Consider the following 19624-nt stretch of genomic DNA (forward strand, 5'->3'; position numbering starts at 1 on the left):
TGTTGTAATACCCGTGTGTACAGGCCAGCGACTCCGAGGAGAAGGGACACGGCCCTCCCCTAAGAAGAGGTTTTTGGGCTATTTGGTGAAATCAAACGCCTGAGAGGTGATACCCTTTGGCCCCAAACCAACCCAGGGACTAACTATCAGGGAGCCTTTGTGGCCAGGAAGCAGGCAAGGGCTGGATGCCCAGAGGAGGGAGATCAGTGTGGGTGGGCAACCATAGAAGGTGTCCTACAGAAGGGGGTCATGAGGAGAGCCTGAGGTGGCCCTGCCATCGCACAGGGCAGGGGCTGTGTTTGGGAAGGGCTGGGCCAGGGAGTGGTGGAACTGCAGAATGGAGGGAAAGAGGAAGGAGGCCAGTGGCCATGAGGTCAGCATTGTCCCAGCAGTAGCATCGGGATTGGAGGCTGGAATGTTTGATGGGGGTGAGGGTGGGGGCGTGTAGCCAGTGTCTGAGGAAAGGATCAGATTGAAAAGGAAGCTTCACGGATTGCTTCCCTGGGCTCGGGAGCCAGCAGAACTTTGACAGAGAAGCCCCCGGTAACCAGAAACTCTTAAACTTGGGACAGGATTGGGTTGGGGGCCCCTGGAGCTTGAGTCAGGCCGACAGAACAGGGGCAACCAGGTTGGGCAGGGTGGTCAGCTGGAAGAAGCCGTTCCAGCCCAGGGAGCATCTACAGGACTGATGGAGACGAAGAAGCTAGCCTGGACGAGGGAAGAGAGTCAGGAGGGTGCTGCTTCTAGAGGAACCGTCTCGGAATTAAATCAGGCCAGGCTTCTCCACACACGGGATCTGTATAAGACTGAGACGTGTTCTTTCCCCAGATGGCTGGGGCCCTGACCTCCTAGGCCTGCAGGAGATGGCTGGGTCTGAGCCTGGAGCGTCCTTGGGCCCTCCCACCCCAGCCCCCCCTACCCTGGCCTCACCAGAAACCTCGCAGCCCGGGCTCAGCCAGTCTCGGCCGCAGGCAGGGCGTGGGCCCTGAGCTGCTGAAGGAAGAGCGAGACCAAAGCCAGGTGCGGGCTGGGGGAGAACAAGGGGGAAAGTGGATCCATCCTGCCCGCCCACCCTGCACTGCCTGCGGGCCCAGAGACAAAGGACACTCTTGACTGGTTTACTTTGGAACCTGAGGCTGCCTGGCTGCTGGGCGGCAGGGAACCTCATCTGGTTTCAGGAACCACAGAGTCCAAAGGATTCAGGTGCCCTACTGGAGGCCACGGGGGGACAAGACCCTTCCTCAGACCTAGGCCCCCATTGTCAGTGCTTCTTTATTAACGTGTGAAATAATAAGATCTGGCAGCGGGTCTGATAAGCCTTTTAATTGTGGAGTATCAATGAGCATTCGTGATATCTGAGATCCTGGGGGCACCGGTCACAGAACGGGAGAATGTCAGCAGGTTCTCTGGGTCCCAGGCACCGCTAACACGATCACTTTGCTGCCTCTATTTGTGATTGAGGGAAGTGCTCAGTTGCATTTAAAAGTTAGTAAGAACAAGGAGCATTTCCTCCTACGCCAAATTCTTTCCCATCCGTCCAAGAGGCCTTTAGGAACCCCTGAACTCCACAGTCAAGGAAAGCTGTCTCTGCCATTAGCAGTCGGGAGAGTGGTCTCCCTTGGCCAGGGAGGTAGCTGGTGACTGGAGGGGAATCCAAGTATGAGGGACAGGGGACAATTTTTTCCTTGACCTGGGTGCTCTTTCCAGCTGTGTTTAGTTTGAGGAAATTCATCCACCAGCACGCTTAGAATATGTGTGCCAATCTACATGAATCATTGATTTCAATACACATTTTTTTAACACCTTTACTAGAACAGACGGCTACGCAGGTGTGAGCTTGTATGAGCACGCACATTCTCTGTCTCTCTCTCACACACACATGCATACACACACACACACACACACACACAAACTCCCCAGTATATACCGGTGAGCCTCTGCAAGTCCATGGGCATACACGTGTCCCCAGAACCCTTGCAGGCATGTGGACACAGATGGATACAGTGAGACAGAGAACACTATTTTTAGGAAAAAATTCCAAGCCAAAGAGGAGGCTTCCTGATTTACTTAAATAGTGATTGCTGATGGTGGAGAGGATTGCCCTGGAAAGGGCCATTGTCATCCTGGCTGGCTTTTTCTCTTTTTTTCTTTTTTCAATAAGGACTAATGACTATTGTTTTTGTAAAAATAATACAAGATCATCCTAAGTAATTCAAGCACTAAGGAAAAGTACAAAAAGGAAAGTGTAACATGACCCACATTTTTACCAGCGAAGGAAAAAAAGCACCATTCACAGGGCGCTTGGGTGGCTCAGTGGGTCAGACATCTGCCTTCGGCTCAGGTCATGATCTCAGGGTCCTGGGATGGAGCCCCGCATGGCATAGGGCTTCCTGCTCGGTGGGGAGTCTTCTTCTCCCTCTGCCACTCCCCTTGCTTGTGCTCTCTGTGTTTCTCTTTCTCTATCTCTCAAATGAATAAATAAAAATCTTTAGGAAAAAAAAATCGCCATTCACCTTTGGTGATGAGTGTCACAGACCCCTTTCTTGTTCACTCAAAGATGGAAGCTGAGCAGGGACATGCTTTTATAACATGGGAACCTACTCCCTCACCTGCTATTATTATCACAGGTGTTCCTTTAACTTGTCTTGAATGCAGCAGAGGAGCAAGACCCCGAAGGATGGAGTGGTTCTTAGAGTGCTAGGTCCTAGGACCTCTCCTCCGACCTCCCTTCACACCTGCCTTGTTGCCCTTCCCTGGGGGCCAGAGGTGCCCTTTGAAGGCCTGGTTGTGTCATGCTTGCTCACCGTTTACCTGTCAGCTGGCCAGGTGCCTACCTCCCAGCCGTCCTGGGCCCCGGCCTGGGACCTTTGCCGGCTATGTGCAAGGGTTGGTGCGGCGGATCGCTGGGGTCATTGGTGACGTATTTCATGGGAGTGAGATCAAGGCAAAGCCTGCCTTTGGTTGACGGAAAGGGATTCTGTCCTGGCAGAGATCTCCAACAGGTGTCCGCCCTGCCCCCTTGAGCCAGTGCCCGGCCATTCCTGGGTTTGATGTGGTAATTAGCAACACTGCCTCCCCCTTCCCGGTGGCATCCCGGTCGGAGCTGCTGTGCCTACCACATCCTGTTTTGCTGGGACAGTCAGGAGTACATTCTTTGGTCTCCATGTCATAGGCAGAGCATGTTCGCACCAGGTCCCGGATCGGTTGAGGCCACGGGGGCCCGCATTCTCGCAGTCTGGCGTGAGTCCCGTGCGTGTGCTGCTCGGACACCCCTGTGGAGGGTGGTCACTGTTTTCTGGTTCTGCCAGCACCAGGGGCAGCCCTCATTTGTTCGGATTTGAGAGGAGGGGAGCACATGGAGAGGTGTGAAGAGCCCGAGATGCTCCATCTGAGCTTCCCATTTTCGGAAGAATGCTCGCCCTGGGGATTTGGGGTGGGGGGGACCCTCCAGCAAGACAGTACTGCAGTTGTATACACGGGGGTGCTGACATCTGGATGACAGCTCTGAAGCTGTGCCCCTGCTCTTTCCAAACCCCCTGGCATTTGCCTGGGTCTCATTCGGCAGACACAGATGGCCCTTCAGGTGCCAGATGTTGGCGCCTCCATGCCCCAGGGAAAGTCTGGGCACCCTCCCCCTGCAGGCACATGGTGCTGTGTGGAGATAGACAGAGTACCCCCCTCCCACCCTTTGGCCCCACTGCCTGAGCTGCCTCTGCCCAGAAAAGAAGCCTGGGCATTGGCCCAGGACGCCTCTGATCACCTTCCACAGGGCTCCAGGGTTTCCTATAGAAGGAACAAGCTTGAGAGGAGGGATGGCACTGGGGTACCTTCCCATACCCTTCCCTCTCCTACATATTCTTCATCATTCCTTCCATCATTCATTTGTTCAGGACCAGCCTTGCCAAGGCCCTGGGACAAAAAGATGACAGGTCCCAGCCCTGCCCCAGCAAGTGTCCCTGCTAGTCCAGAGAGTGTCAGCACCTTTGTAGGAAGTGTTTCAGTCAGCTTGGTTCAGGAACCCACAAGTGCAAGTGTTCCCTTTTGTGTTGAGTGGGGCAGAACAAAGAACTTCAGTGACACAGCCACTCTTGCCTAATTGCCATCAAATGTGCTCACTGGGATGGGAAAGGGACCCTCCTGTGGGTCCCCACACAGAGCCCGCAGCCTGGAGGACACTGGGTTTGCCCAGGCCAGCACCAGCAAGGTGTGCCTCTGGAGATGTTGGGGACTATGGCCGGGACCCTCTCGGCAAAACTCGTCCTTCCCTCCACCTGCACAGCCCGTGTTCTCTGGCTTCCCCACAGGCCACGAGAGGACCGCCTGGGCCCCAGAAGCAGGATGAGAAGATGGCAGACTTCCTGTTACCTCGGGGCACCAGCAGCTTCCGCAGGTTCACCCGGGAGTCCCTGGCGGCCATCGAGAAACGCATGGCGGAGAAGCAGGCCCGAGGCTCGGCCGCCTCACAGGAGAGCCGAGAAGGGCTGCCCGAGGAGGAGCCTCCCCGGCCCCAGCTGGACCTGCAGGCCTCCAAAAAGCTGCCAGATCTCTATGGCAACCCGCCCCGAGAGCTCATCGGGGAGCCCCTGGAGGACCTGGACCCCTTCTATAGCACCCAAAAGGTGACTGCCGCCCACCTCCCTGCCCACGCCTTCCTGCAGCTCCCCTCTCAGCGCAGCAGACAGGGAGAGGGCCTCGCCTCCATATGGGGCTGCGTTTGGGGCGGGCTCCCTGGGCTTTGGGGGAGTGAGTCACTGGGGATCTATATTCCAATCATTTTCATTTTATTCCCGAGTAAAAGCCAGAATCAGGCAGCCTGATAATGTTTGGTGTTAGAAGAGGAGCGGGCAGCCAAAGTTGAAATCTTGCCTCCTTGGGGAGTGCCAGCTGTGGGGGTCATCTGTAGTTAGACTTTCCCCTCGGGCAGACTCCAGCCATCCTGCAGGGTGTATGATTTGGAGCTGGACCCCAGAGCACAGCATGTGGTCCCAGCTCCTACTAGGGACAGATGTAGCCCGGAGGATTCACGGGGCCTGGCTGTGCCTGGGTAGCTCAGGCCGGGGGCCGCAGCAGCAGCTCCTGGGCCTTGCAGGCTGGCAATGTGGCCGTGAAGGCCAGCGGGAAATCTCAGAAGGGTGGGGAGAGAGCTTGTTCTGCTGTTGTCCTTCTGAGTGTAGGGAGACAAAGTTGCTTTTGTCCGCTAGGCAGGGTGACTCGGGCTCCCTCCCAGCAGGGATTTCCACCCAGGAGGTGGATTCCCCCATCTGGGTGCCCTGCCCCGGCCTCACCGCTCAGACCACAGACACACGAGGCTCCCACAGAGGCCTGGTCCCCAGCTGGTTGCCCACTCTTCCGGGCCTCACTGCTGGAGGAAGGCGGGTTTGCATTTGGTGGCGGCCTTTCCCCAGAAGGCCAGGTACAGAGGAAGAAGGTGGCTGCTCTCGTTATTGGGGAAATGCCGGAGGGCAGACAGGGTCAGTGCTCCCAGGGCAAGTGTGAGTCCTGTGGGTCTGTATCACTAGGTGCCTGAGTGTGTGTGTGACCGTGCATTTCAGAGACCAAGAGCCTGGGGACAGGTGTGGTTGTCTCCTGTGTGATGGGAGTGGGTGTGGGTGTGTGGGTAAAGGGAAAGCCCACCCGGTCTATATGCATAGGTGGGAGAAGAGACCCTGAACCCTGGTTCAAGTGATGCAAGTGGGGGTGGGGTCAGAGTTAGTCTAGAAGCTGGGATCTGTCAGGGCAGGGGCGTCTAGGTAATGGTTGGTCACAGCTGGAAGTAACAATTAGGATCGAGGTGAAGGCCAAAGCCGGTGGCCGGTCCTGCTTTCAGCGGCAAATCCAAGTGGCAGCTACGTTTGAGTTGGCTAGGACAAGCAGAAGGCATGGCAGGAGGACCCAGTTGAGGATGGAGTCAAGGCTGGGCTGGGTCGGGGACACTGTTTTCTATCCCTGTGATCAGGAGTACTTGAACCATGGCCCAGGTATGACTCTGGCCTCTAACCTTCTGTCTCCGTGCTCACCCCTGGCAACACTGCCCCAAGTCCCAAGGGGTGGCACAGGCAGCACAGCAGAACTTTTGGTCCTGATATGCCCAGTCAGCTTATCTCCCCAGCTCAGATTAAATAGAACTTTGTCTCACCAGCTCAACCTTTGGAGAAGCACAACCCCAGAGCTGTGTTCCCTCCATTGTTCCAGCCTTAGCCAGGGAAGCTGGAGTTGCACGGGACTCAGCCTCCTGCACATACTGTCCACTCCCATGCCCCGCTGTACTGTGTGGACAGCATCTTCTGGAAGCTTGGGGAGAGGGTCCAGTTTGGGCTGCTCAAGATCCTCCTGGGGGAGAGACTAGGTCATCTCCTCTGGGGTGAGGTAGGGCTGACACTTGTCCTGGGCCCCGAGATAGGACCTCACAGAAAGCTTCTCTCTTCTGGGCTGAGGTCTCTGTTTCCCCATCCCCACTTCTCACCCGTTAGTCTTCTCCACTGACCCAGCTCCCTCATTAGTGCATCACTACCAGCGGGCAGGGGGAGGGGGTCAGAAGGGAGCAGGGGAAGGAGCGGGCATCCGCCAGGTCCTGGCCTCTGCTGTGGAAACAGCTTGGCTAGAATCATGAGAGGCCCCTTCTTAGGACTGTCATTTTGAAACTGAACTAAGTTTCACCCAACCTGACATTCCCCTAAACTTGACCTTATCCCGCTACAGCCACAGGCACTACACCACAGGCAACACCGTGAGGGGCCACTGACCTGCCCACTCCATGCCCTCCACCTTTCTCTGTCCCTCTCTTCCTCCCACTCCACCCCTTAGGCAGGGTTCTAGGGCTCTGAGTCAACCACTGCCCCCCAGAATCCTCCTTGCACAGGGGCCTAGGGACCACCACCCCAACTTAAAGCCGCTCTCTGTCCACAGACCTTCATCGTGCTGAATAAAGGCAAGACCATCTTCCGGTTCAGTGCCACCAATGCCTTGTATGTCCTCAGTCCCTTCCACCCTGTCCGGAGAGCGGCTGTGAAGATTCTGGTTCATTCATATCCTTTGCAGTGAGTCCCTGCTGGGTGTCTCCTCTGGGCCCTACTCGGGGTGGGCAGGTGTTTGGGGCTGAGAGTGGTGTGGGTCCCTGAAGACCCAAGCATCACGGTCATAGCCTAGTGGCAGGTCGGAAATGTAGGGCCCTTGGACCCCACCCCGGACCTGCCAAATAAGCGTCTGCATTTCAGCATCATCCCAGGGGATTCTTGGGCACGTTAAAGTTTGGGAAACCCAGCTTCAGTAGAGAAGCATCCTGGCAGCCAGGCTACTGAGGATCCCAGAAGACAAGAGTTCTGCCAATGTCCCCTGGCTCTGCTTTGGCTCCCAAGTCCCCTGCCACTGCCTCCCCATCCCCGCGAGGGGACCTCAAGCAGGGCACCAGGGCTGAGCCAAGGAGAAACCACTTCCCACTAAAGAGGCCTCTGGTTTATTCACACGTGGGCACCCTTCTAGGGAGGCAACACTTGCTTTTTGATTAGGTGTTGACGATATGTTTGCAGTTTCAGAGTTCTCTCAAAGAACTCTGGTTAGCATTAAATTATATAAACCACAGCCTAAAAAAGCTGCCGGCTGCGGAGGAACGCTCTGGGAGTGCTGCAGTGTGACAAGGGACAGACTGGCCTTTGGGCCCGAAGGGGGCCTCATTCAGGCCGCGTGGGATGTGGGACAGGACGCCAGCACCCGATCACGGCTGTTCTGTGGACTTCAGAAAGGGGGCCCCACAGATGGGGAGGCAGCGGTGGGGAGGGTGGGGAGGCTGGTGTCCAGATACAGTCAGAGGCATCTGTGTCTCGCGGTGCCGGCCTGGGCAGCCTTCCTTTGGCTGGCAGCTGGCTGGGCCATTAATCGAATCAGTGCTTCTGGGCTCTGCAGAGTGATTAGCCGTGGGCGCGGCAGGCTGGCCTGATAGAGCTCCCCAAGGTCCCCCCTCCATTCCCCACTCTGGATGGACCTTTTCCGAGGCTGAGGCAAAGACCCATTAACCTCTGAGCAAGGCCAGAGGCTTCAGGAAAACAGCTGCCCCGTGAGGAGCTAAGTCACTGAGACAGATGCTGACAGCTCAGGGGCTTTTCCTGGCCAGGCAGAGGTGAGGGATGCCCGTTCCAGGCTCCACTCACCTGTGCCCCAGTGCCCGATCCTCACCCCAGGGGTTAATTGGAGGAGCTCAGTGCCAAATCTGTTCTCTGCGTGCAGACCCTCTCTCCCCGCCTCCGGCTCGCTCCTGCCTTTCCCCCAGGGTTCGCTAGATGTGTGTGTCCAGGCAAAGTCCCACGTACAGCCACAGCCGTGGCAGCCTCGGAGAGGTCTCTCGGGTGGACAGACACCGAGGGGAGCGGTTCCATTCAGAGAGCAGCCTGCCCTTCCAAGCTATGTCTTCCTTTGTGAGGCAAGGGTAGTTCTGGATTGAATTTTGGGCCGTTCTGCAACTGTTTCTAAACTCCCTGGAGACACCCAGCACTTTGAAGGGCACCCTGGGTGCGTGGAGCTGAACAAGACCCTGACCTTGCCCCCTTGGGAATTGTACTGTCCCCTAAGACTGATAAGACAGCTACAGGAATAGTTGTCATTCCTGCCAGCGGGTAGGCACGGGCTGGTGAGGACAGCCCAGAGGGAGGAGGCAAGGCCGGCCTCCTCTCCGGCTCAGAGCTGGTCTCCGCCTCACTCCGAGGGCGTGGCCTCCCTGAAAGCATGCTCTGGCTCCCACCTGGGGCTTCTCCTCCAGGTATCTAACCAACCCAACACTGTTTGGCAGCTGGGGCGCCTCTAGGGATACAGCGGCAGCCCCAGGATTCCTGCAGGGCCCTGGGCCGGGCCCAGGGTGGGGGTGGCCAGATGAGGCCAGGGAGGTGGTTGGGGAGCACTGGCGCCCACAGGCTGGCCAGAGGGTCCGTTGAGCAGTGACTGAGGCTGTGCAATGCTGCTGGTGTCCCCCCTGCTTCCCCATCCCCGCCACCACCCCCACCCCCACTCCGGGCACAACCGACCCTGAGGCCTCAGAGCTGGCCTGTGTCCCCCAGGGCAGCTGCCCCAGGGAGGTGGCTTGCCATGGTTGAGGCCCTGAAGTGGGCTCCCAGGGGCTGCCTGGATCCTCCAGGTGCCAGGGACTGGAAGCACTCCGATGGCCCTCAATAGCGCCCCTTAGTGGGCTCGGGGGCAGTGGGGAGAGGAAGGGTCTAGATCTGCGAGGTTTGGGAGCCTCCCCTCTGTGCCCTTGAGCCTTGCCATTCAGAGTGTGGCGCACAGACCAGTAGCAGCAGCAGCATGAGGATCTCATAAGAATTGCCGAGTCTCAGGCCCCACCCCAGAACCTGCATTTTCTCAAGGGCCCGGCAATCCGCGCACACAGCGCCCTGGACAGGTGTTTCCAGGTGTGGGTCCCTGAGGATCATCTCAGGCTCACCTCAGTAGTTTATTCAAAATTCGGATTCCTGGCCCTTTCCAGACCAGAAGCTCCAGTGTGAAGCCTAGGAATCCACCAACTCTCCGTGTATTTCTTTTTTTCTTAGTTGAAATGTAATCCACATACCATACAACGTATTGTTTTGAGACGTCCAACTGAGTGGATTTTAGTATATTCCTACGGTGGTACAACCATCCCCACTATCCAATTCCAGAGCATGTCATCACCCCAAAAAGGAGCCTTGTGCCCCTTAACAGTCACTGTGAATCTGCATACAGATTTCGTGTTCTGAGTAGTGAACTTTCACTCTGCTTACATTCTTTTCTATTGTACTGAGAAAAAAAAAAACAGAACATAAAATTCACTGTCATGACCACGTTTAAGTGTAGGGTGCAGTGGTGTTTATGTGGAGTAGGTTTATGTGCGTGTTGTCCTGCAGCAGAGATCTAGCATTTCTGCCAAACTGAAACTCTGTCCCATGCTTGGCTTATGTTTTCATATCCACTCATGGGTGCCCTTTGGGGCTCGGCCCTTTGGAAAGGGCCAGGGGACAGAGAGGAACAAACCAAGGGGCAGGAGGGTGGCCCCTGCTCTCAAGGAAGAAAACCCACTCACTAGGAATGAGGCAGGCATTCCCAGCAATCTGCTAGCAAGTGCCCCGTAATTCAGCTCAGCTTTGCTCTGAGCGCCACGCTTGTTCAGCATCCCGGGGAAGTGGCCTAAAAAGTAAATATGGGTATGTAGAATTATTTTTTTTTCCAATGTATTTTTGTTATAATCCTGCAGAATGTGTTCCTGCCAGGATTAAATAAAAGAAACCAACTGAATTCCCAATTCTACTGCAGTCACATTCAGAGAGGCATCACGTTCACGCCGAGAAGCTTTCTGCCTTCCTGGGTGCACAGGGTCTGTTCACAAAATCCTCCCACGTTTCTCTAGCAGATTCAAATGGGCAATCAAACCACATGTTTGTGTGTGTTTGTGTGCGTGCGTGTGTGTGCATGTTCACTGAATGGCACGGATATATGAAAATGCCCCCCACAGCATCCCTTCTGTTCTCAAGGTTTTGTGGTGGTGGTTGTTGTTGTTTTTGACTCCTCGGGATCCAAAGACAGGCAGGCCAAGTTTAAGGCATTCCCCACCACCCATGCAGGCAGTCCTTGCTGGCATTTTAATCATGAGGCTGGGAGTGGGTGTTTGGGGACAATGACATGACAGGATTGAAGATGTTCAGCAGAGCTCAGACCTAGAGAGCTGGCCTTTGCCTCTGCCCACACATGGGGCCAGCTCAGTCATTGGCCTGAAACTGCCAGGCAGTGCAAACAGGTGTGCCCGGGGCTGGAGTGCACTTGACTCATCTCTCCGGTATTGGCTGCCTGCCGGGCTCCACGGGGGACCCGGGGATGCTCTGAGCAGAGTCACGTGGACTGGAGGCACCTGTAGGCAGGAAGAGAACACACACATACAGGAGTGATGGAGAATAATGGAAAGGTGGTCCTCAGGTTCGGGAGAGCAGGCAGGGTTTCCAGTGATCAAGCAGCTCACAGTCTAGGGTTTGCTGCACCTCCCCTTAAGCTGTTGCCTTTGGTCAAACGGTCAGAACCCAGGCAGGCAGCTCCTGTCATTCCCCACCATGGGACGCAGACCCTGGCTGGCAGCACTCCAAAGAGCGAGCCGTCTCCTCTGGATCTTCCCTAAGTCTTGATGCCAGAGTTCAACTCACCTGAGCTCCAGCCGAGTCTTTTAGTCCAAGGCAGCCTGTCCACTGCTGTTCTCTGCCCAGGGGCCTTTTCTTCGCTCTAGTGAGAGCTGTTGAGAGGGGTCTCCCCAGGAAGCCCAGCTTGCTTCACCGTGACCAGCAGCCTGATGGATTGCTAAAGGAACCCTGTCCAGCCTTGGGTGCCTGTCTAAATGCCTCCTCCAGGAAGCCTCCTGCCCAGCCCTAGGCAGGCCCGGTTTCTCATAATGTCCCATCTTGGAGCTGTTCCCTCCCTGTCTCCCACCCAGGGCCAAGCATACATGCTCTTTAGGTCTGTTCTTAAAAATGACAATTTCATCCCCTAACCCCCTCCGCGGCAGGGTGGCAGTCTACACGCACTTTACAAAGCCTTTTACTCATTGGTTTTACTGCCCTGTGGGTGACAGAGACCAAGTATGAGGTAGCAATACCCGTGCCCCAGCCGTTCTGTCTGGAGGCAGCAGGATGACCCCTTGGTGTTCTCATGCAGAGACAGGGCTCAGAGTAGGGGGGGCCTGCGCTGGGCGGGCGGGGGCTCGGAGCAGGGCCAGGCCATTGACCGGCTTTGTACTGACAGTCTGTGGCCCCTTCAACAAATCACCACAAATATAGTGGTTTAAAACTACAAAATGTAGCATCATACGCTTGTGGCGGTCAGGAGCCCGGGAGGGTCTCACCGAGGGCATGTAGGCCGGGCTGCGTTCCTCCCTGGAGGCACCTGGGGCGACTCTGGGCCTAGTCTTTCCCAGTTTCTAGAGGCTGTGTGGACTCCTTGGCTTATGATAGCCCCGTGTATGAAGTCAGCAACCGCTGGTGAGATTCTTCCCACAGACAAGGCTCCGCTGCCAACCCTCCTGCCTACCTCCTTTGCTTAGAAGGAGCCTGTGCTGACACTGGGCCTGCCCGGACAATTCAAGGCGATCTCCCATCCCAAGACCCGTCGTTTAATCACATCCACAAATTCCTTTTGCCATATAAATTAACATCTGTGCTTGTCCGGGTTTTGAATGTGGTTGTCTGCGGGGTGGGGAGGGGGGGCTCTTATTCTACCGGCTGTAGGACTATCCAGCCTGACCTTGTGCCTCAGTCTCCTCGGGTACAAAATGGAGACAAAGTCCCTCCCCTCCAGTGACTCCGCATAGGGATGTTGGGAGAATTGAATTAGTTAATGGTTACAGAGAGCAGAGCCTGGCCCTAGGAAGGGCTCAATAAATATTTACTCTTAGGGTCATTACTTTCATATTTCAGGAATCACCTGGGATCCCCAGTAGTGGATCAGGTGGGAGGTTGGTGAATAAAGCTGGTTGAGGGGCGAGTTAACTGTCTGCCCAATAAGGACAGCCTTGGCACAGAGTCTGGGTGTGGGGAACATGTGCATGTGTGAGGGAGAAGGGAGTAGGGTCAGCCAGGGAGACCTGCCCACAGGCAAAGGGATGGGCAGCTCTCCAGCTGAGGGACACCACTCCCCCCACTGCTCCCTCCACCCCCCACCCCCAGCCACACCCCTTGCCTGGAGAGGTGTCCTCCCCGAGGGAGGAATCAGGACTTCCTGGAACCACCTGCTTGAACTGAGGGAGGTTCCCAAAGCCTGGTCCTCTTTCATCTCAGGTGAGAAATTGGAGAATTCGTTATAAACTGGAGGTGGGGCTTGGCAGGCTATTTCCTAATCCCCTCAGTTCCCTAGAAGGAGGACTAGAAGTGTGGAGGTCTCACTCACCTCTCCTCCCTCCCCAGCTGGGGCAGCCCCTCACTCTCCCAGAAGTCAGCACCCAGGCTTGGCTGACTGCACTGCTCTCCCCCTCAGACCTGAGGCGGGGCCAGGCCTTGGAAATTGGAGGAGCTCTGCTAGGGAGGAAAGAGGCAGGCCCCTAGGGCTCAATTACTTCAGCTCCCTGGCAGCCAGAGGGAATCTCAGGTGGGCAGCTGCTGTGCACAGGTCTGGGGCCGGGACCACGTCGCCATGAGCCTGGGGGCAGCCGCAACGGGCAGGAAGCCCAGCCTCTCTTCTTGGGGTGGGGAGGGAATTTGTGAGAGCAGCCGAGTGTTCCCCGTTCTGACTCAGGCCCCTTGGGGGTCCCCTGTGCCAGTCCCTCCATGGCCCCAGGGTCTGCCCCTTGCTCCCTTGTAGGTCTTGTGGAGGTGAGAGAGGCCAGGAGGTCAGTCAGGGCTTCATTTGGCGTCAAGCAGCAGAGAGGGTAGCCAGAAAGTTAGGTATGACCCAAGGCCTGGGGCAGTTCGGTTCAAGGCCAGGGGCCCAGAAGGATGCCCAAGACCCAACATCTGAAGAGCTCCCCTTCTGATGGGGAGCCGATGGGCATTACCTCTTGGGGGGCAAGGGCACATTTAAGGAGAGATGCCCCATGCCCTGGGGGTGCAGTCCCCCAGGAGTCAAAGCAGGCTGCTCAGAGAGGGTGCTCCTGTTCAGAAGGGGTGCTCCTGCTCCGGGGGAACTCATTCTGAGGGGATGTTCCTGCTCAAGGCGGGGAGGACAGGTGCCCCTGCTCAGAAGCTGTGCACCTGCTGAGGAGCTTCTTGAAGGATGGCGAGGAGAGCACTAGGTGGGGCACGTGCTAAGGGCAGAAAGCAGTATGAGGAGCCATCACCTGCATCCTCAGGGTTAGTGTATCCTGACGAGGCATTTAAGTTGGGACAGCAGAACCCTTCAGAGAGGTCCGAGACCAAAGGTAAAGAGCCCCCCCGGGGAAGTAGGGAAAAGAACTGGGAGCCCCACTGCCAGGGCTTTCCTCTCCCTGCAAGCAAGTGGCCCCTGAGGAGCAGTTTCCAAATCCCATCTCCCTCCCACGCGGCTGTGGGTCAAAACTTCTGTACTCTGGGGTCTTCCTCCCTGCCCTCCAGGACAGACCCTACGTGGAACTCTGCTAATGGTGCCACGTCAGCTGTCCGGTCCCTGAAGGGACTGCAGAGCAGGGCAGGGCTCCTGCTGCAAGTGCCGAGGAGGGGAGAGGTGGGCAGGGCCTGGGCCCTGGAGCCCCCACCTCGTTGACCCGGCAGCAGTGGCATGGCAGTGACAATCGCAAGGGCAGGATCCTCAGGCGCCAGTGGCCCGCCGGCCCGCTGCACGGAGCTTTCCTTGACCTCCGCGCCACGCTGTTCAGTATGCTTATCATGTGTACCATCCTGACCAACTGCGTGTTCATGGCCCAGCACGACCCTCCACCCTGGACCAAGTATGTCGAGTGAGTATCTTCAGGGCCTCTGTGGCCGGCCTCTCCCTCCCTCCCTTTCCATCCCATACTGTGGCCCCGAAAGTCACCCCAGAAGTCACCGGCAGGACTCGCCCACCTGGAGGGTCCTTGGCTCAGCCCCTTCCCTCTCAGGCCACTCTTGGTCCTGCCGGCTCCTTGCCTTGAGCGGTGCCCTCAAGGGAGGAAGCTCTCCAGGTTGGCCAAGTGGGAGATTCCCTCCTGACCCACCCTAAAGAGCACTGAGCCGGCTGAGGAAGGCTCTGAAATAAAATCCTGACTTACCGAGCACTTAGTGTGTGCCAGGCGCTGCCGTGGGAACAGTAAACCACATCTCCTCTGTCCCTCCGGGCAGCACCATAAGATGGGGACAGCCACTGTCCCCCTTTGACGGACAGGAAGCTGGAAATTGGAGGCGCACCTTGTCCAGCAGGGCATGGCCCAGGGGTGTCCCCACTTCACTACTACCTCTGCTGCCTCCTGGGACCATTTGCTCAATTTCAGAAAACAGCTTCCAGTCCATCCTTCTCAAATGAGAGTACAGTACCCTTAAGTTTCAAACAGACCCGATAGGCCCTTGGGGAGCTTGGTGCCTGTTTTCGGGGAACTGATGGAATGTCAGGGACAGCCTCTCTTACCAAAGTGGCTTTACTTATGGCTCTCTGCGTTTGCCCGGGGCTGCGGGAATGAAAGAAGCAGCCCATGGTCCCGGCATCTAGGCATCACGATTCTTCACCCCACCTAGCCTCAGGCATTAGAACCTCAGCCCCCTTCCCAAGTGCACTGGAGACAGCTGTACCCACCCACCTGTAGGTAGTTGAGAATGGACCGTGCTTCTGTCACTAGTTGCTGAGGACCGACCAGCAAGGATGAGGGAGTGACATGATCTGAGCGTCCTTACAGGGTAGACCCAGTGACCACCATATGCTCATGTACATGGCCCCCAGGGCTGGAGTGAGGAGAGAAGTCAAGGGTCTTCTTACACCAAGACAAGTAAGAGGGAACATGGAAAGTTCAGAGGGGCACATGGTGGGCGCTCAGCAATGCTGAGCACTTTTGCACTAATTAGCACTCTGCACTAATTACGTGCAAAGATGCCGTAATTAGTCCCACGTTTGGACTAAGCCTCCAGCTAAGCCAGAGGGCATGGCCAAGGGTCTGGCCTGACGGCTACTTAAGAGCAGAGCTATCCAGGGCTCAGGCATGCGTGTGAGGAACCTGGGCAACCTGGCCTGCGGGCTGCAGCCTCCCTGAAAAACCTTGCGGGTCTCTCCCCCCAGGTACACCTTCACTGCCATTTACACCTTTGAGTCTCTTGTCAAGATTCTGGCTCGAGGCTTTTGCCTGCATGCTTTCACCTTCCTCCGGGACCCGTGGAACTGGCTAGACTTCAGTGTGATCGTCATGGCGTGAGTACCTTGCTCTCTGCGCCGTACTGTGTCTCACCAGGCTGTAGTCAGGGACGTGGGTGTTATCCCTGGCCCTGCGCCGCCAGGCCCTCTCACCCCCCCACTGCAGGCTGCATATGGCTGGAGAGCAGCCCACCTCACTGCTATGGCAAGAGGAAGACAGGATGGAGGCCCCCAGCCCCTCTTGGTGGGCCATGGCAGTCAGGCCCGCTGGCTCAGCGGTGGCCCTGTGCAGCCCTGGACTCAGAATCCATTAAGATTCTGGCTTAGCGTCCTCTGCCCCTTCCACCGTGGGAAACCAGTGTTACAGCCCCAGATCTCTGGAGCACTGTGATCAATGACCTAGATTCCAAGGTGATTAAGAATGAGTCAGCAGGAAAGACAAGGAGCCTGGAGAAGTGACCGGGCATCCCCAGGAGCCCACGCTGGGCACACCAGCACCTCCGCTCTCTCCACTCACGGACTCCATATTTGGTCACTGGCATGATCCAGTGAGGTATCCTGGCTGGAGATTCCTTGTCCCCATTTTACAGATGACAAAACAGATGCCAAGGACCCACAAGGAGCCTGCCAGAGAGTGAATGGGAATATCCCCGGCCTGCTGCCATGCAGCATCCTTGTCTAAAAAGAGATCCTCGCTGAGGCTGGATTAAGGCATTCCCCTCGGGATGTGTCCACAACAGAAGCTTCGTTCTGGAGGCAATGACTGATCAGGGTGGGCCTCCCGGGTGGGAGCTGTGGCCTGGGCTCAGCCGTCAAACTCTTTCTGGAAGCCTGATGTGTGTGTGGGCCTGGGCACCACACCCTGGCAGGGAGCGGAGCTGGTAGGCCCAATACTTTGCTCTTGCAGGGCCCCTGTTCCCTGACTCGTGGAAGGATAGTGCTGGCCTCGGTGGTGTTGGAGGTTCGGTTCAGCGCCTGCTTTGTAGGATTCTCAGATTCACTGAATGCACCTGTTCATGCCGGCCAAGGTCTGCCTCACCCGGGACGTGAGCACCCCTGGCTGTGAGCTCAGCCATGCTGTGGGGAAGAGAGGGGAGAGCAGGCAGCCAGACCCTGCTGATGGGGTGCTTCCCGGTGAGATGGAGAGTCTGCTGGTTAGAAAATGCATCAGGACCTCTGCTTCTCGGTGCTCTGCTTGTGAACTGACACCAGCCCACCACCTTACAGGTGGGGAAACTGAGGCTCTGAGAGACGCTGCCACTTGCCCAAAGCCGTTGTAGACTTAGGCCTGGGCAGAGCCGACTGAGCAAGGGAGAGTGTAGCCAGAGAGAAGGCAGGGTGGTGGGGGGCAGCCCTATGGCCTTGAGGGCCAGCCCTATGGCCTTGAGGGCCATAAAGAGAGCCATCAGGGGTTGAAAGGCAGGGAGTGATGAGACCTGAGCTATGTATCATAAGTTTGCCCAGCAGCTGGGGGGCTATTTTCATAGCCAGGAGAAAGATGGTGGCAGGGACTGGGGTTTAAGTAGAGAAGCTGAGAGACATGGTCAGATTCTGAATGTACTTTGAGGGTAGGGCTGACGGGAGACCCCAAGGTGGGTTTGGCTTGAGCAGCTGGGTGAACAGAGTTCCCGTTTGTTAAAATGGAAGCTGACGGGAGGGGCTGGCCGAGGGAGGAAGGGACTCAAGCACCCAGATTGGAAATGCATTAAGTCTGAAAGCATCCAGGGGTGAGATGCGGAATAGGCAACTGGATATTCCAGTCTGGACTTCAGGAAAGAGGTCCGAGGTAGGGATATATATTTAGAACCCATCAGGGTGCAGATGAGACCGGCAGCCAGGAGACCAGATGAATGAATCATCTAGAGTGAACATGGCCAGAGAAGGGACGGCGCCTGGGGACTGTACCTCGGGATGCTCCAACGTCTTGAGGTCAGAGAGGAAGGGGTGAGCCAAGGAGTCTGGAGGGCACCGCTATGGAAGATGGAGAAAACCTGGACAGAGGACTGGCTGAGTGTGGCTACCCTTGAAAGATGCCCTGAGGAGGCTGAAGAAATCCAAGGCATAGACCATGGCAGTCCGAGACGTGACACCGCCTATGACCTTGATGCCACTGAGATGACCATGACCCCGCTGATTGCCTTGACCCAACATGGGGGTACAGACACCTGATTAGACAGGGCTCAAGAGACTGGGGCAAGTATAGACATGCACTTTGCGGGGCTAGCTGTAAACAGGACTGAAACTAGGATGCCAGGGGTGGGGAAGACGGGCAGAGCACCACTGGAGGGGTCTTTGTAAAGGGGATGCGGTGCAGGGGAGAGGGCAGCCTGATGGCGGAGGAGGGTGAGTTGCAGGACAAAGCCCTTGAGCTGGCCCGAGGGCCAGGAATCTAGGGCCCACGTGGAACTCTGGCCGTCAGAGCAGGGAAGGCAGAATTTCAGGTGGGTTGGGAGAGTCGGTGATGAAAGAAGAGAATTTCTCTTCTGATTGCTCGTATTTTCTCCACGGTAAGAAGTGGGATCATCAGCTGAGAACACGGAGTAGGGAGGCTCCTGCTCTTGAGGAGAAAAGGAAACCTCTCCACGCAGAGGAAGGACATTGCACTGACTTTGGAAGGGGGCAGGAGTGTTACACCAGGCCCAGGCTCCAGAGTGCCCACGAGAGGGGAGCAGTGCTCTTTGAGCCACTGGGGGTCTGGTGTCACAGGAAGGGGGCTGTGGCAGAACAGGACACAGCATCTGCCTGTGTCTTTCCTACTTCCCATCCTGGAGCCTGAGCAGGGCTGTGTCCACCGCAGGGATGCTCCCAGACCCTGGGTCCCTTACCTAACCGTAGGTCTTTGGAAGATGTTCTGAATGACCTCAGGCCCTTAGTGAGTCCTGCTGCTTATCCCATGAGAGAGTCTCTGTCTCAGTCCCCATGGGAGTCCACAGGGAACTGCTTCTTCCACTTGGAATCACAGAGCAGGTGTGCTTTCCTCACCAAGGCCTGCCTGCCTGCCTTTGCTCTGGACCAGAACCAGGGGTGACAAAGCAGAACAGAGCCTTAGAGGCCAGCAGACCATTTCCAAGTTCCTGAGCATCTCCGGGAAACGGCACTTGCTTCCCCTGGGGCGCAGGGACCCACTGGAATGTCAGGGATCTGCTGTGGGCTGGATTGGCCTGGCAGCTCTGATTGGTGGTGGCCCTGCCTTCTGAGAACAGTGGTGCCCTGGTAATGCAGTGAAATGCATCCTCCTATAGTCAAATGACTCTGTAAGGGGTTGGGGTGGGGGCTTCTAGAATAATTGAAGGAGCCTTGGGTGGCAGAAGTGGTTGATTCAATGAAACTCCCCCTCCCCCATTTTACAGATGGGGAACTGAGGCTCCGAGAGAGCCTACCTCTTGCCCAAATTTGTGCAATGAATCAGCAGCCATGCTGAAACTAAAACAGGTCCCCTCACTCAAGAGGCACGCCAGGTCTAATGTTCCCACCTGATCTCCCCTCCCACTCAACATAGAGACTGTAGGAGGGTCTGGTTGCCAGGAGGCCTGCCAGGCAACCCTCCAGCCAGAGTTCTTCCCAGGGCCCCTCCCCGGCTGGGCATTACCTGCCCGTTAGCACAGCCTCCCACCTCCTGGGGTTGTTATGGAAACCGAACCTGGAGGGGAAAGGAGGGAGGGCAGAGGGGAGAGGGTGGGCTGTACCTCTCTGCCCAGCAGCCCGGTAGGTAGGCTCCCACTGCATTGAATAGGAGGGCTGCACAGGATGATGGGGGTGGAGCAGGAGGGGGTCTGCCCTTCCTCCAGGTTCTTCTGGCTTCCAGAAGGGCTTCCCCTGCCCTGGGGCTGGTGTGCAGGAGTAGAATGGCCTGGAGGAACATTTTGCCAGCCTCACAGGGGCAGAGCTCTCTCTACCTCCAACC

The 19624-nt window shown here is 56.7% G+C and overlaps 1 protein-coding gene across 1 annotated transcript in view; it reads left to right on the forward strand.

The window, feature by feature from the left end:
- Positions 1 to 19624, forward strand: part of SCN5A (sodium voltage-gated channel alpha subunit 5) — a 94627-nt gene that overhangs the window by 12114 nt on the left and 62889 nt on the right. The window contains exons 2-5 of the mRNA XM_080814901.1: positions 4305 to 4619; positions 6907 to 7037; positions 14282 to 14362; positions 15649 to 15777. Coding sequence (XP_080671027.1) covers positions 4347 to 4619; positions 6907 to 7037; positions 14282 to 14362; positions 15649 to 15777 — 614 coding nt within the window. The 5' untranslated portion in view covers positions 4305 to 4346. The remainder of the gene's footprint in view (positions 1 to 4304; positions 4620 to 6906; positions 7038 to 14281; positions 14363 to 15648; positions 15778 to 19624) is intronic.

Source organism: Martes martes (genome assembly GCF_963455335.1).
Source record: "Martes martes genome assembly, chromosome: 1".
NCBI lineage: Eukaryota > Metazoa > Chordata > Mammalia > Carnivora > Mustelidae > Martes > Martes martes.